At 39.1% G+C, this 13,830-nt stretch overlaps 1 protein-coding gene across 10 annotated transcripts in view; it reads left to right on the plus strand.

Moving 5' to 3' along the window:
* The first annotated feature begins 934 nt into the window (after positions 1-934).
* Positions 935-13,830, plus strand: part of nfixa (nuclear factor I/Xa) — a 72,277-nt gene continuing 59,381 nt past the window's right edge. For 6 of the 10 annotated variants that reach the window (XM_079462775.1, XM_079462779.1, XM_079462786.1 and 3 more), the window contains exons 1-2: positions 935-1,711; positions 6,145-6,228. In XM_079462775.1, the coding sequence (XP_079318901.1) occupies positions 1,709-1,711; positions 6,145-6,228 (87 nt within the window). In that variant the 5' untranslated portion in view covers positions 935-1,708. Of the gene's footprint in view, positions 1,712-6,144; positions 6,229-8,526; positions 8,682-13,830 lie in introns of those variants that run through there. The other 4 variants (XM_079462780.1, XM_079462781.1, XM_079462777.1 and 1 more) reach the window with 2 other exon arrangements.

Genomic DNA, 13,830 nt, shown 5'->3' on the forward strand with positions numbered 1-13,830 from the left:
TATAGATCCGTCTTTAGCCGTTTTTGATGCTTCATTCATAATCCTTATAAAATCATAACATGGTGTTAAAATAAAAATTCATCCCTGGGTCATATTGGGTTATATTTCTGCCATATGCACAATACAACATTTGGTGTCTGGTTATTATCATCTTTTTTATTTAAGGTATCCAGACTATTGCTCATTTTGTAAAGATCTTCTTTAAAAAGACCTGCCTGAGAATAATGGTGAAAACGTACTGCTCTGAATGAACTGAGACGTGAATATTTATCTCGAAGGTAAAGTAGAAGAGTAAAGTAAATGAACGACACAAAAGGACATTTTTTTATATATATATATAGCCTCTTTCATAGAATTATGCAAAAAAATCCCACGTTATTAAAACCATCTGATGCTGCACCTGTTTTAAAGTTCTGACAAAGCTTTAGAATTTCACAGCATTTTCTTTCATTATTGATGGGCTGCTGTTGGTGCTTCTTTCCGCAGTTTCGAAAGTAACAGAATCATACGCATGGTACGAGACACCGGCACATAGCGGGATACCGGCTAAACGCGACCATGCCTCGTGGCACCGCCTATCGACTGCCTCTTTCATTTCACAACATGGCTTTTTATAAAAGTTTAGCACACTGTTCAACTATACGCCAAAGCATTATCTATTGTCAGTGCACTCAAGATACACCTCCTGACATTTCTCTGCCTTGCACTTAACGCACTGCCCTGCTCGTGTTTCCGTATAATCTTCTGTCTATCCCTCTTACAGCCGTGTGCGTCGAGTAATCCGCGTCGTCCATGATTTTCCCAGAGCTCCACTAATGCCCTAAAGCTGCAACTGCCACGCCGGCCGGCCGCGGAGCGCCGCAAGCTGCCAGTTGCTACATTGATCAATAATTTACCAGCGCGACGCCTCCCCACCCGCTACACCGGGTCGACTGAGGCGACGACCGATATTTACTCACAGTTAGAAGACAAAAATAGCGGACTGGACATTTTACTCTCTCGTGTTTTAGAATGCAGCGTCAGTGAGCTTTCGCCAACAGGCGAGATCCTTTTGACAGGTCCCTGTGGTGCGTCTACGGATTAGACTCTCGCAATGTGCACTAGCAGTGTTGGTGAGTGACTGCGGGCATTTGAGGACGCCTCTCGCTTTCATCTGTCTGACACCGAGGAGGTGTGTTACGAGACCGACGGGGGTCCCGTAATGGAGCTACGAGCTTGAGTCGGACAACTGCGGGATCTAAAGAGGGTGATGCAGTCGCCCGGGACAAACAGGAATTGACTTGAGGACATAAAGACGAAAGAAATAACTCACTGTGACACGCTCGGTGTCGTCTTCGTTTCGTGCACGCGGCTGCAGAATCTTAAACGCACTCGTCGCTTCCCCGGTCGGCGCTGTTTTAACGAGTCTTCCCCGTGCAGAGGCCGACGACAGCTGGAGAATATATTCTAGTTTAGGTGATCATACCGAACTATTCCATTTAAGCGAGAGTCAGCCTGAGAATCTTCCAGTGGTTCCGTTTAGCGGCGCAGTAAGGTTTACTTTTACAAACTCTGGGAAACAGCCCTACTTGTTGAGTTCTTTTTTCGCTTCCGGTATCTCCGAAGGAACCGACTGGTGCACCCGCTCCCTCTCTTCTTTTTTTGGACGCCGAGGGTTTTAAAGAAAAATGGGTCTTTGAGGAGAGCTGGCAAATTCCCCTGAACTACAATGGTACGTGCTACCATTCCACATCTTTCCCACTGTTTGCATAAATCTTAGCCAACGCATTTGAAATGCCAAATGACTATTTAGAAAACAAAAAGCGCAAAATAAACAATAACTCTAAGCTCGTGCAGATAAAAATCGATTTACGTTTTTGTCTGTATTGCTTTTTATTATATTTGGAATTCATTTGTTTCATAATAATTGTGTAGCTGCTGGTAAAGTACAGTAAAATATCTAGATATTATCGATTATATTTTACCTATCACTGTAGTGTAGGTATAATTAATAATTACTATTTCGAATATATTATATTATAACACAAAGACTGAATATAATACAGCCATCATTCAATTTAGTCTGTTAAAGTGTATGACAAGAAATTAAACTTTAATTATTTGTAACCTATGGGTTATTTTTGAGTTGTTTGCTATTTTTGTTTTGCTTGTGAAATGTAATTTTAGGCAGTTATATTATCTTATATTATCTCCACAAACATCCCAAAGAAACACAATAGAACTGTTCCAAATGGAAGACTCCATAGATTATTTTCTTTACATTTTTATATAATGTGAGGACAAAGAGAGGAAGTCTTTTTTATTCTTTTTTTATTTCACAAGCACTTGCATAGGCTTAAGTTTAATACAGTACTACCACATGATTGATCAGCAAGGCTTTATTTCCAATTGTTATGAGTTTAAGGTTTATATACTTCAATACTTATGTCTGCATAAATATTTGGACTTCATGCACATTGGGTTTTGTTTAGATGGAGAGTTTTGTTTCTTAAGCCAGACTTCAGACGTGAGATTGACAGGTCTTTGCAGGCTGAGGGGTTGGATCTGAATTTGAAACGCCACATTTGCCTGCAGCAAGCATTTTTTCATCATGACAAATCTTTTCAAAGCGATGATCATCCTCTTCAGCCAAGCGCACCTGTGAGATCTACCCAATAAAAGACATGCAAAACTATTCTCGGTTAACAAGGTAAAGCAGTCACGTTTAGATTAACAGTCTCAAATACGTTAAATGAGGATTTGTTTGCTCGCCACAGAAATGGGACAAAATGCGTTTTGCAAATCTGCTCTATGTCTCATTCGCCAAACTTGCAGACTTAGACTTAATGCAGGCTGTGAATTCAAGAAGTGTCCTTGCTAGATTGACCGGTTGTCAGAATGCCAAGGTTGCCATGGATGCCGTGCTCTGCAGTGATTGGTGGACAACCGCATGAACTTGTTTCTGGGTGTAAACTTCTCATGGGAGGACGTCTTGTGTTTGTGGCATCTCCACTGGCACATGAGATGCCATAATGCAAGATGCCGCCTATACAAGCCTTGTTAAAACTACAAAACCAGCGTGCACCTGCACATAGGAACATGCAGTCATGCTTGTGTGTGCATGTACACATCAACACAAACTTGATACAACTGGAGCACTCATCCACAGAAGATGCCGTATCAAAGGTGCTCGGCGCAAACAGGTTTGGTACGAGCCAGTAAACTCGTGTCAAAACTCTAAACAGAGATTTAATAATTAGCTGCCTCTCATTCCATCCAGAGTTTCTCTCGATCCCTCTCTCTCTTTCTCCTTCTGCTAGTGCCTCTGAGATGCTGGTGTGAAAAATCACATTTTTCCAACAGTTCTCCCCGAGGTGCTACTGGCAGACGCATAGAGAACGGACGTTTCATCATTTTATATAGCACTTGTTCTCTCATTCCTCCTTTACCCGTTTGTTTTTCTCTTTGATGCTGTTGCCATAGAGGACAGGTTTATATGTCGACTGATTTGGCTCCGAATTGCCAGCTAGTAAATCATAATGATAAAAAACAATGGTGCTAATAGTAATTGCTGTGTCGTTTGGATGGAAAGACAAATAAAAGGAAAAAAGGGGAAAAATCAGTGGGACCTGGGCTGATTGTTCTCGGGCCAGATGGTTTTTAAATGTGTGGAGGAAAGCCAGGTGTGTATGCTTTTAAGTGGTAATATTTTACGAATAATTTCTTCGAGGTATATACTAAGTGAATGAATAGCGACCTTTTATATGAGCTAAATAAATAGTAATTTTGTTTACTGAATAGATTTTGCTCCTTGCTAAATAAGTAATAATCTTTAGAGTGTAACTTTCTCCTTTAATATCTCAATTATGTCTCCTAGACATCAATGAGAGTACATTGAGAATAAATAGAAACTTAGTTTCCCTAAAACCCAAAAGTTCCAGAGGATTTCAATAAGAATTCAAGATTTCTCATCACCTGCCCAAATCCTAATTATTTATATTTTGAGTTTGGATGTTTTTTTTTGTATAGCTATATCTTTTTCCTGTACAACCCAACAACCACAAAGCAACGTTCTGACAACCATTATGAACACCTAACTACATTGCAATGCGCTGGCAGCCACACAGAACATTCAGGGTTTAATAAATGTAGCATCACCAAACTGAACTGCAATGTTTATGTTAAAATATTCAACATTAAAAGAGTTTGAAAGAGTTTGGGCATGAAGTGCCTGTTTTGCCTGAATAACGTTAGACAGGAAGCAATTCGTATTTTGATATTTCTATTTGGCGTGGAAATGACAAACTTCACCTTTAAACTTCCGACCACAAAAGTGTATTTGTGAGCGAGACTTGAGATCTCAGGAATTTCACCACTTAAGCATTCCACTAAACCACAACCATATTGCCATATGCTCCAACCCATATATACACCTACTCTCTTGCTCTCTCCCACATAAGGATGTATGGAGGAACCCCATCGTTTCAACCTGTCATTCCCACCAATTAAACATTTCATACAAAGGATGCTATTTATCAGTGAGAGCGAGGAAACTTGTCGTAATTAACACATTTACATACATCTCCATTGACTCCAATTAGGTCAGAGGCTCCCAGAGCTGCTTTGAAACGTCCCTCTTTTCTCTGAGCTTCGCCTCTAAAATGTTAATTAAGTAGAGGCCTGAGATTCAGGCTGAAGGCCGGCCATATGGGCCCTGCATATGCTCCATATGCATACAGCCCATATATAATTAATAGCTTACTGATGAAAACCAGGAACTTTTGGAGGACGTGAAACCGAGTGAAGGTTCTAAATACGGGTAATGGTGAAAGGTTGGTGAGTTCCTTTAGGCTTCTGTTCTCCATCTGTGGACATGTTGCAGAGTGTCCTGACATTGTTGTCTTGATGGTTATATGGATTTATCTTAGGCTGTAAATTTGAGGACATAATGAATTAAAGAACGTGAAATTGAATGAGTTTTTCCATTTTCGATTTGCTGAATGGATGGAACCCAAGTAATCAGTACCTGAAATTAAACAAAAAGGAAGCACTTGTGTTATCGATAAATAAAATCCTTAAAGAAATCAAGGCTTAGAAGATCTGTTTTATCAACATATAAGTGTTTTAGATCAAAAAAGTAATTGCATTAAGGCCAGATCTCTTCGGTAGACTTTAGGGCTCGTGATCAACGTTCTTTTAGCAACAGTCAAATTTTGTATGTGTTTTTAAGAAACGCATCAGGGAAGATCTCACTTGAATACTGAGGTGCACTGCCCAGTAAACAGCCCCAGAATGCTTTAGCGCCCCTGGAATCCCTTTCCAGAACGTCTCTTCAAACACTGTCTTTACCAGAAAAATAGGAATCACAAACTTATCTCTGACTAAAATGCGTTTTCTTGAATTATTAAAATACATGTTTAAGTACTAATAAAGCAAATCAGGAGATGTAGTCTGCTTGAATGAGATTTTAGCATGCTGCAGCTAAGACCCTATAAAAGTGAGGCAAAAGTGGGAAAAGTTTCATTGGATGGATATGAATAGCCTTTGTTTTTCACCACTGATCCAACCCGCTGCCAAAGCCTGGGACTTATTATGAGTGTGTGTGTGGAATAATGTTGATATTTATGCTCACAAACGTGTATTTTGTGGTTAAAGTTTATTGTGCATATTTGAGAATTATTTCTGCGTGTATGGTGGAGAGTTGTTTAATGAGATCTCAGTTGGTTCTCTGGACACCTGGTGTGGTTCCTGTAGATCGAATGGTTTCTTTCTTTCATGTTTTTTTTCTGAAATTATACATTACATACAAAAGATTTGAAAAGTATAATGTTCAAATCCACTGACCACCTGTTCATTGTGTTTCCCCGTCTACGGCCAAGATATGCTGGGATAAACTCCAGAACTCCTACATACGATCGAGCGAATGAATAGATTCATGTTTGCAACTATTCCAAATATTCAATTTAAACTTTATATTACTGCACATTACTTCACATATAATCATTTACCAGTATTATGTACAGTGTAATTGACTGGGAAGTCATGTGATTTGCTGAGGTATCCAGGTATGTGGTATCCACATACAACCTTTTGTAAGAATTTGATAAATTATAAAGCATTTAAGTGACTGCTAAATTTGTTCTCCTTTTTCTTTTTGGACCACAGGCCACAGAATCATATCTGGTGCATGACGGTCCCCACCGGTCCACAGGCATCTCCGAGTGCTTCCTAGTACCCGAATCCTACAGGGTATGAGCATTCCTCCTTGCTTTCTAGTTTTTCCTCTGTTGTTGTTTTGTTTGTTTGTTTGTTCGTTTAATAAATTAACTGTGATATTTGGAACTGCACTTTGATTTATTTCTCGTGAATGATGCCATTTATGTGCTGTGAGGCCAGACTTGGACTTCAGATACAGATAAGATGAGTTGGAATCTGTTAAACAAACTCTGATAAAGCCAAGATATAATCTATAATCCAGTAAAATTTTTTCCAGTTTAACAGCCTGCGTAGCATCTGCAAAAATCAGAACCTTTCTCAAGGGAACAGCGCATACGATTGAGTCATAAATCTCGTAGTCTGTTTATAATCTCATACGCCGTGTTTATATGTTTTTATGGTAAAATGGTGGTAAATGTTGAAAGGAATGCTGAGTTTATGTGGGGGAGCAGCTGCAGGAATTATCTACATAAAATATCATCAGAATTATTTAACCGCCAACCACAAGGGAACAGTAAAAAGTGTGCGTGCGTGTGTTTGTGTTGGATTAAAACCACACACACGGACTGTATCAATTGCATGTGTTGCTCTTATGTGCGCTTTCATGGAAGCCCTCGCTGCTGTAACCGCAAGCCGACTGTGGGTCTGTTTAACAAAGAACTGGGTGTGTGTGCATGTGCGTGCATGTATGTATTTGTGTGTATGTGTGTGAAAGTATGCGTGCGCTGGAAGCAGAATTGTTTGTCATTCACCTCGTACTATTTTCTAGATTAATGGCTGTGAGATCGGTGGGTGCAAAGCACAAAGCCTGCGGTTTTGGATTTGTGCCTTCCAGTGTGGTAATGCCATTCAACCTTTGTACCTTTGTTCTGACCTTGCTCTTAGCTCTCAATGATGCCACTCTTTCTTTTTTAGGTGACGGCTGTCTTGGACACACTCTGTTTTAATATTTAAAAAGCAGGTCTAGTTATTTTCCCTATTTTATTCTTTTGCTTTTTTGCCACGTAAATTGGCATAAATGTTGGCATGGCATTTACTTACTGGATGTACAATAGTGACAAACTTAATCATAGCAGGGATCTTGAAGTTTCTCATTAGTTATGCACATTTATTTTTGTTTGTGTTTGTGGCAAAAAGGAATTGATGGGTCAAATCTCATATCTGGAATTGTTATTAGAATTTCTCAAAAGATTGATGGTCTTCTTTTGGCCTGTTGATTAAGCCTTGTCCTGGGTTACAGTGGTGTGGTAATTGGGATTCTCCTTTGTGGTTTTGGCTTCATCAGTCTGAGAAACCATTCCTAATAAAAGAGCAAGCTAATCTGGCTCTTAAAGTTGACAGCACAGGCACAGCAGAGTTTCACGGCTGGAGAAGGTGCAAGATAAGCACGGTCGAGCGTGCCGCTAGGCTGCCTGGGTGCTGTGGTTTGCCACAAAACAGATGTGGATTTAGGAGACCACCCTGTAATCCTGTGGTGGGCGAACGGGGCCTGTAGATGAGTCAGAGAGACAGTGAAAGTGAGAGATGACTCACTTTCTATTAACCAGTTAGGTACAGATTGTTACATGGTAAAAAGGTTTTACATTGTGAGTGTGTGAGAATGCATATGCAGATTCGTATCATCAGTTAGCATTGTTTGAAAAGGCAGCTGATATAAAGAGTGCAGTTAATCCTGCGCTCCCTCACCCATGCCATTAATTTATACAAGCATCGCATGTTTGTTTGAAATCGTTCGGACTCGTAAAAGTTTGTTCGTTTATCTGATATTTTTCCAAGCCCTGTATTTTCTAAGGTTTCTATTACATTTCAGTGTGCTCGAATGAGATAGGCATGTGAACTTGTATTTAACGTATTATGGCTCAGGGCTGCTATATATGCACACAGCGAAACAGATATACATGACATTGTCCAACAGACACTTATTTTACACAATGTGTGATCAAAACAGAAATGGTATTATTGACTTGGCTGTCAGTAGCTGACACAAATGCCATTTCTGTTATTGGCATACAATAAACCTCAAAATCAGTCTGGATGATATCAACCCATTGCTTATTTTAACACCACAGTGAGTGATAGGGTTTTGCGGTATGCTTGGAAACTGCAGTGCACTGTTATGACAATGCCTCTGATTTCTGTAACTTTTAAATGCCGTCTACTTTAAATACCCCTCTTTTAATGTGATTTATTGTCTTTCACTCAGCAGATAACTAGCAGGCGGTCTTTTGGTGCGAGAGAAAACAGCTTCTTAACCTTTTCATTAGATAAAGGGCAGAGAGGGAGAGAGAAGGAGAGAAAAGTTTTTCTTCCTAAAGTTTTAGCTTTCACTTTCTGCCATTGAGGCGGAGTTAGCGGCGCGGTGTAGGCGCGAGGGGGACGGCGAGCAATTGCGATGCAGCAGCGCGGCGAACTTCTACACAATTTCAAAACGCGAATCATTTCCCGCTTCTGAGATAACCATGTACTCTCCGTACTGCCTGACACAGGTAAAATGCTTTCATTTCATTGCTCTGTGGGTTTGCGTCCCCATGCGCTGCTTTTTGCAACAGTTGCCGTGTTGTTGCTCAGGAATTGCATTTTTAAAAGGGGAAATGACTTCCCTCGCTTTTCCGACTTTATTTTCACCCGTGCATTTATTCGCAGCTCCCCGGCAACGCGCGGTACGGTTGCAGAATTTCTGTTCTCGTGCGTTTGTTTCATTGCACATGGGTTCGAAGAGAAAATGGCGCTTCTCCCAAATCATTTTTATATAAAAGGACCGGAGAGGGAGAGCGTCAAGCAGAACAAGCCGTAATTGCAGCGTCGGTCTGTAAAACTACAACGATGGAAATTTCTTCTCGCATTTGTCACAATGTGCTGTAGAAAATGACCCCGGCGGTGTGCCCGGCTGCTCCCGTGCACGATTTCTTATGCGCCCGAATGCGTTCGGAGACAGGGCAGGTAGATCCGTCATAGTTAACAAAACACACATTTTACTGAATGTTTACTGCCGGGGCAGATCGACATAAATGAAAAGAGCATTTAACAAAGGTTTTTTCCTCAGTAACTTTATATTCAGCTTAATATAGCCTAACATGTTTATTTAATGTCACGACTGCATAAATGACGTGTGCATGCGGTTAAATACACGTTCAACCAGTTGCTGTTGAAAACCCTTTTAGCAGTTTTTAGTCTACCAAAATAATTAATATTTTTCATAATCGTCTTGTTACAACTTAGTTAAACGGCCTTATTTGCATGTTTAGAGTTACATTTAAATTAAGCCTACATCAAAGAAGGCACTATAGGGCAAAGTTCAATCCGAGCCACATAAGAAATTGAATGCCAAACGTGGTCATTGACTTCATTTATGGTCACCAACCATTACAAAATATTATTACAGCTCTTACTTGGCAGAAGGTCAACCCTTTACAATAACAAAATAGTGTATTGCACTTTCTTAGTCCATGACTAAAACATTGACGGCTTTATTCAATTTAATTTGTTTGCTGCGGAAAATATGGCAGTATTTTTTGCCGTGTTCAATGTGTGATATAATTGTTAGGTTCCGTCCTCTTTTAAATATAAAGTCAGTTGTCCATATCGGCCTATTGAATCCCTTTTCCTGATGTTGTCTAGCAGCATGCTTTCTTAAAAAACGTGTTAACTTTCAATTAATAATGATGAAATGAATAATAATGAAAATATAAAATGCTTGCCATGGGCCCTATATGCACAGAAATTTTTGTTGCTTGAAGGAGAGGAAGTTGCAGATGAAGTCTCGTTCGTTTTCCTCGAACAGTTTGGCCCGGTTTTGCGGCAGTCGCTCTTTCTGGCTCTTAAATATTCCTGTGGCAGACAATCGACAGGGTCTTTAAAAAACATTCCCTTGGGGTCAGGCATAAGTAATTTAATTTTCAATTGCTAATGTCCTAGGCCTACATAAACTTCTACCTACATTGTTATTTTATCTCGTTTTTATCATTGATGTTTTTCTTCTATTTCTTCGGGGTTTTGGTGTTGGCTGCAGTTTCTTGGCTGAAAATGCGTCTTTCTCTTTTCCCCACACGACAGACTGGGTCTCGAAACTGTAGGTGTATCCAAGACGTCTTGTTGTGTCTAAAATAATTCATTTTTCCTTTCATTTTACATGTTTTGGCTTTTGTTTTTTGTAGAAAATAAACGGAAACGTTGTAATTAGAAATGTCAAAACAAACGTTTTTAAGTTAAAGCATATCTCTAAAGGCCCATCGAAGCCTATAGGCTCTAAAGCCCAACAGTTTTACATCTAAAAAATGTTAACGTTAAAAGTGTGAGTATTTTTGTTATATTTACAAAAGTAAATGTCTGATTGCAGTTTATGTTCAATATTTGCTCAAATGACTGCGTGAACGAGCGCTGCATCCAGCCTGAGGCTTGTAACGGCCTAGTAAACGCACTTGTTCTGTAACATCACAGCCGTAATTATTAATTCAGCGTTGCATATACCAGCTTTGGTATTAAATTATTTCGCCATTTTTTTAGTCATTAACATTTTGTTGTTAACAATGTTTGTAGCACATCCGAAATTTTAGATTTTAATATTGCGATATTTGCTTTTCACTGAGGCTAATCTCACCTACAGATTGAATATAAATCGGGAAACGTTCCTTTGGTAGAGATCACATTTACAGAGAAGAGTAAACTATAATTTGCTTATGGATACACTTTAAAATAGACAAATATATAAACAAATAAATAAGAGGCATCTTCAACCGAGCTTGACGAAATATTTATAAAAAAGTTGAAATTATAAAAAAAGTTTGACCTTGTTTTCATTATTGATTTATACTTAAAAATGGACAATTAATTAACCCCTTCGTGTAATGGGATTGGATGTCCAATGGTTTTATTAATATGTAATAGTGATGTTGTGTCGCCTAATGTTTTGCGGACGTAACACTTTTATTTTAATTCTTTAGTTACAGTGAGCTGGGCTAAACACACATTGCGCAGCCTGGTGCTCATATTTGCAATAAAAGCAAACTTAGCATCATTACATCCGTTTAATGTGTCAAAGCCTAAACCTTTTATCATACTGATTTACTGATTTAAATCATTCACCTCGCGTTGACATTAACGTGCCTGTGATTTTGATCGAAACGATTAAAAGACCTGCAAGCTCGTGTTAAACTGAATCCATCTTATATCTCTTGTGGATTTAGATGCTATTCCAAATGCAGACTGGATACAAATTGCGGCAGGTCACGTTTACGTGGAAGAAAAACTAGTTTTTAGCGGTTTATGGGACGTTTTATTTGTGTTGAGAGAAGATGAAGAGAGAGAGAGAGTCAGGGAGGGAGCGAGCCTGAGGATGCGACGTGAAACGGGGATAGCGCATGCACCCACCGGCGTGAATTTTCGCGATCCCCAAAAGCCACCCACACTGTCCGGAGATGTGCTTTTGTCGTCGTTCTTATTCAATTACGGTTAATTATTGATAAATAAACGAGCACACATACAGAGCGGCAACAAATGTAAACAATAACTAATGAATTGTTAATGTTGATAAAAGGGTTTCTGGAGCAGTACGGAACAGGTGGGAAGTCTCCAGCTTCCTGCGTAATGGAAGTTAAGAACGGGTCGCCAAATGTGCCACCGTGCAAAATGTCGTTTAGGGAGTCCTAGGGCCTTAGTAGGAGCCTCGCACATAATTTGGACACAAGTGTTTAACATTAAGATATCATTAATTTTGAATACTGCATTAAAAATGGGCAACATGAAGGAAATTCATTTTGACTGGATCCCTTCTGAATGCAACATGAAAGGGTGTTGCATTCTAACACCAATTTGACATTTGAAATGACATTCTAACACCAATTTCAAGGTATTATAATATTGAGTTGAATTTAGTGTTTTCTGTTTGACTATCTAAGCAATTCCCTGTCCTGCTCTCACTTAACTGTTGAGTAAACAAACTATAACCTTTCTAATTTATCTTTCTCTCTTTGTTTGATCAGTCGTTTGGTTTTATTAACTGGACTGTCTTGTATGCACTGTTTGACAGATTGAATTTAACCAAACAGATGATCATTCTTGCATTTGGTGTCAGACTTTTGTGTGGCTCTCCTATAAGCTGCGAGGAGAGGAAGACAGATTAAACAACAAAAACTGCTCTTTGCTCCAGTTATCTTGCACAGCCCATGAGGGAAAATTGTGAAACCAGGGAGGCTGTGCGGAAGTAGACTGCATGCAGACAAAACTGGGAGAAAGTGTGGGAAATGCTGAATATATTATATGTTCAGAAAGCACAGGAGAACAGGTTGGGACGGGGGCAGTTGCCTTGGGGCAAACCATATACTCATCCTCATAGGTTAATTCTAACTTACTCTTAACTCTTACTTCTTACAAAGTCTAGCTTACATAAAACGGCGTTCTCAATGAAACCCCATTTTAAACACTTTTGTGCTCGAAGCTGCTGTCATAGCATGTTCACGGTTCACCTGAGGTTGTTACTAGACAGAAACAAATAAATTAATCTTAATAAAGGCACAGCGGATCAGTAGCTCACTTTGAGGAAAATGTATTATACTGTATATACTTTTCTGATACAGCCAAAAGATAAAAATCTTTTGTGTATTGTGTTTTTTATTATTGGGAGAAGGTTGTCACTAGTTTACAGAATGAAACAAAACATATAATTTAACTTAAACGCGTACCTTTAAATAGTAAATTTAGAAAACTAAAAACAAATTTGTGGTGGTCTAAAAAAACTGCTGTATATATAATATAAACTGAAAAAAAAGATAAGAGTAACATTTTGGTAAAATCATATTTTACTTTTTAAGGTGGTACCGGAGCCAATAAATAGACTGATAATAGTTTATGTTTCCCTATAAGGCTGCAGGTCTCAGACACCGTGGTCCATGATTCATAGGCGCGACAGTGCATTCCCACTCAAGCCAACATGAGTTTTAACTGAGGTTCAGTACAGCTGGCTGTATGGTGTTTGGTGTGGTAAAAGCAAAGCGCAAAAAAGAAAGGCCGTGCAGAGTTAAATTATATTTATATTTACATTCTTGGCTTACCAAAGAAGAAAATACATGTGGTGTGTTTTAACTGGCAGTCGAACGTGCACGTCAAGTCCTGCGATGAAACCTCAGGTTTAAAAAAGGACAAATGTGTCAGTAAAGCAGTTATAGTGGATATACATCTTGTGTAGAGAGATATACTATAATTCGACTAAACACAGAGTACTCAAATCAAACATGCACTGAAACCAGGTTGTGTGTGTATGTTTCAGGCAGCAGCTTCTTTTTCGGATTCTCTGTTAATCTCTGATTTGCTCTCTTCATTTCTGCATCTCTGCTACTCCTCTGTGTTATCTTTCAGCTTGCACTCTAGCAGAGGTGGATACACACACAAATATGTTGTCATATTCTCTTTTCTTAGCACAGGTGTGTAACATGACTCTTTTCATAGAGGTAAACAAACTCTTGAATTTGTTTCCTCTGCTTATTTATACGGTATATAATTGAAAGTCAGGCCCAGTGCAGTTGTCTTTCATTGGCCAGAAATAACTAACTTTCATAAAAAGGTCACCGTTCAGTTATGCTAGACTTGCATTTGTTTAGGCTAATTTGATTATGTACTCTTCAGATGTAAATTGTACTCATT

Source organism: Barbatula barbatula (genome assembly GCF_947034865.1).
Source record: "Barbatula barbatula genome assembly, chromosome: 8".
Classification (NCBI taxonomy): domain Eukaryota; kingdom Metazoa; phylum Chordata; class Actinopteri; order Cypriniformes; family Nemacheilidae; genus Barbatula; species Barbatula barbatula.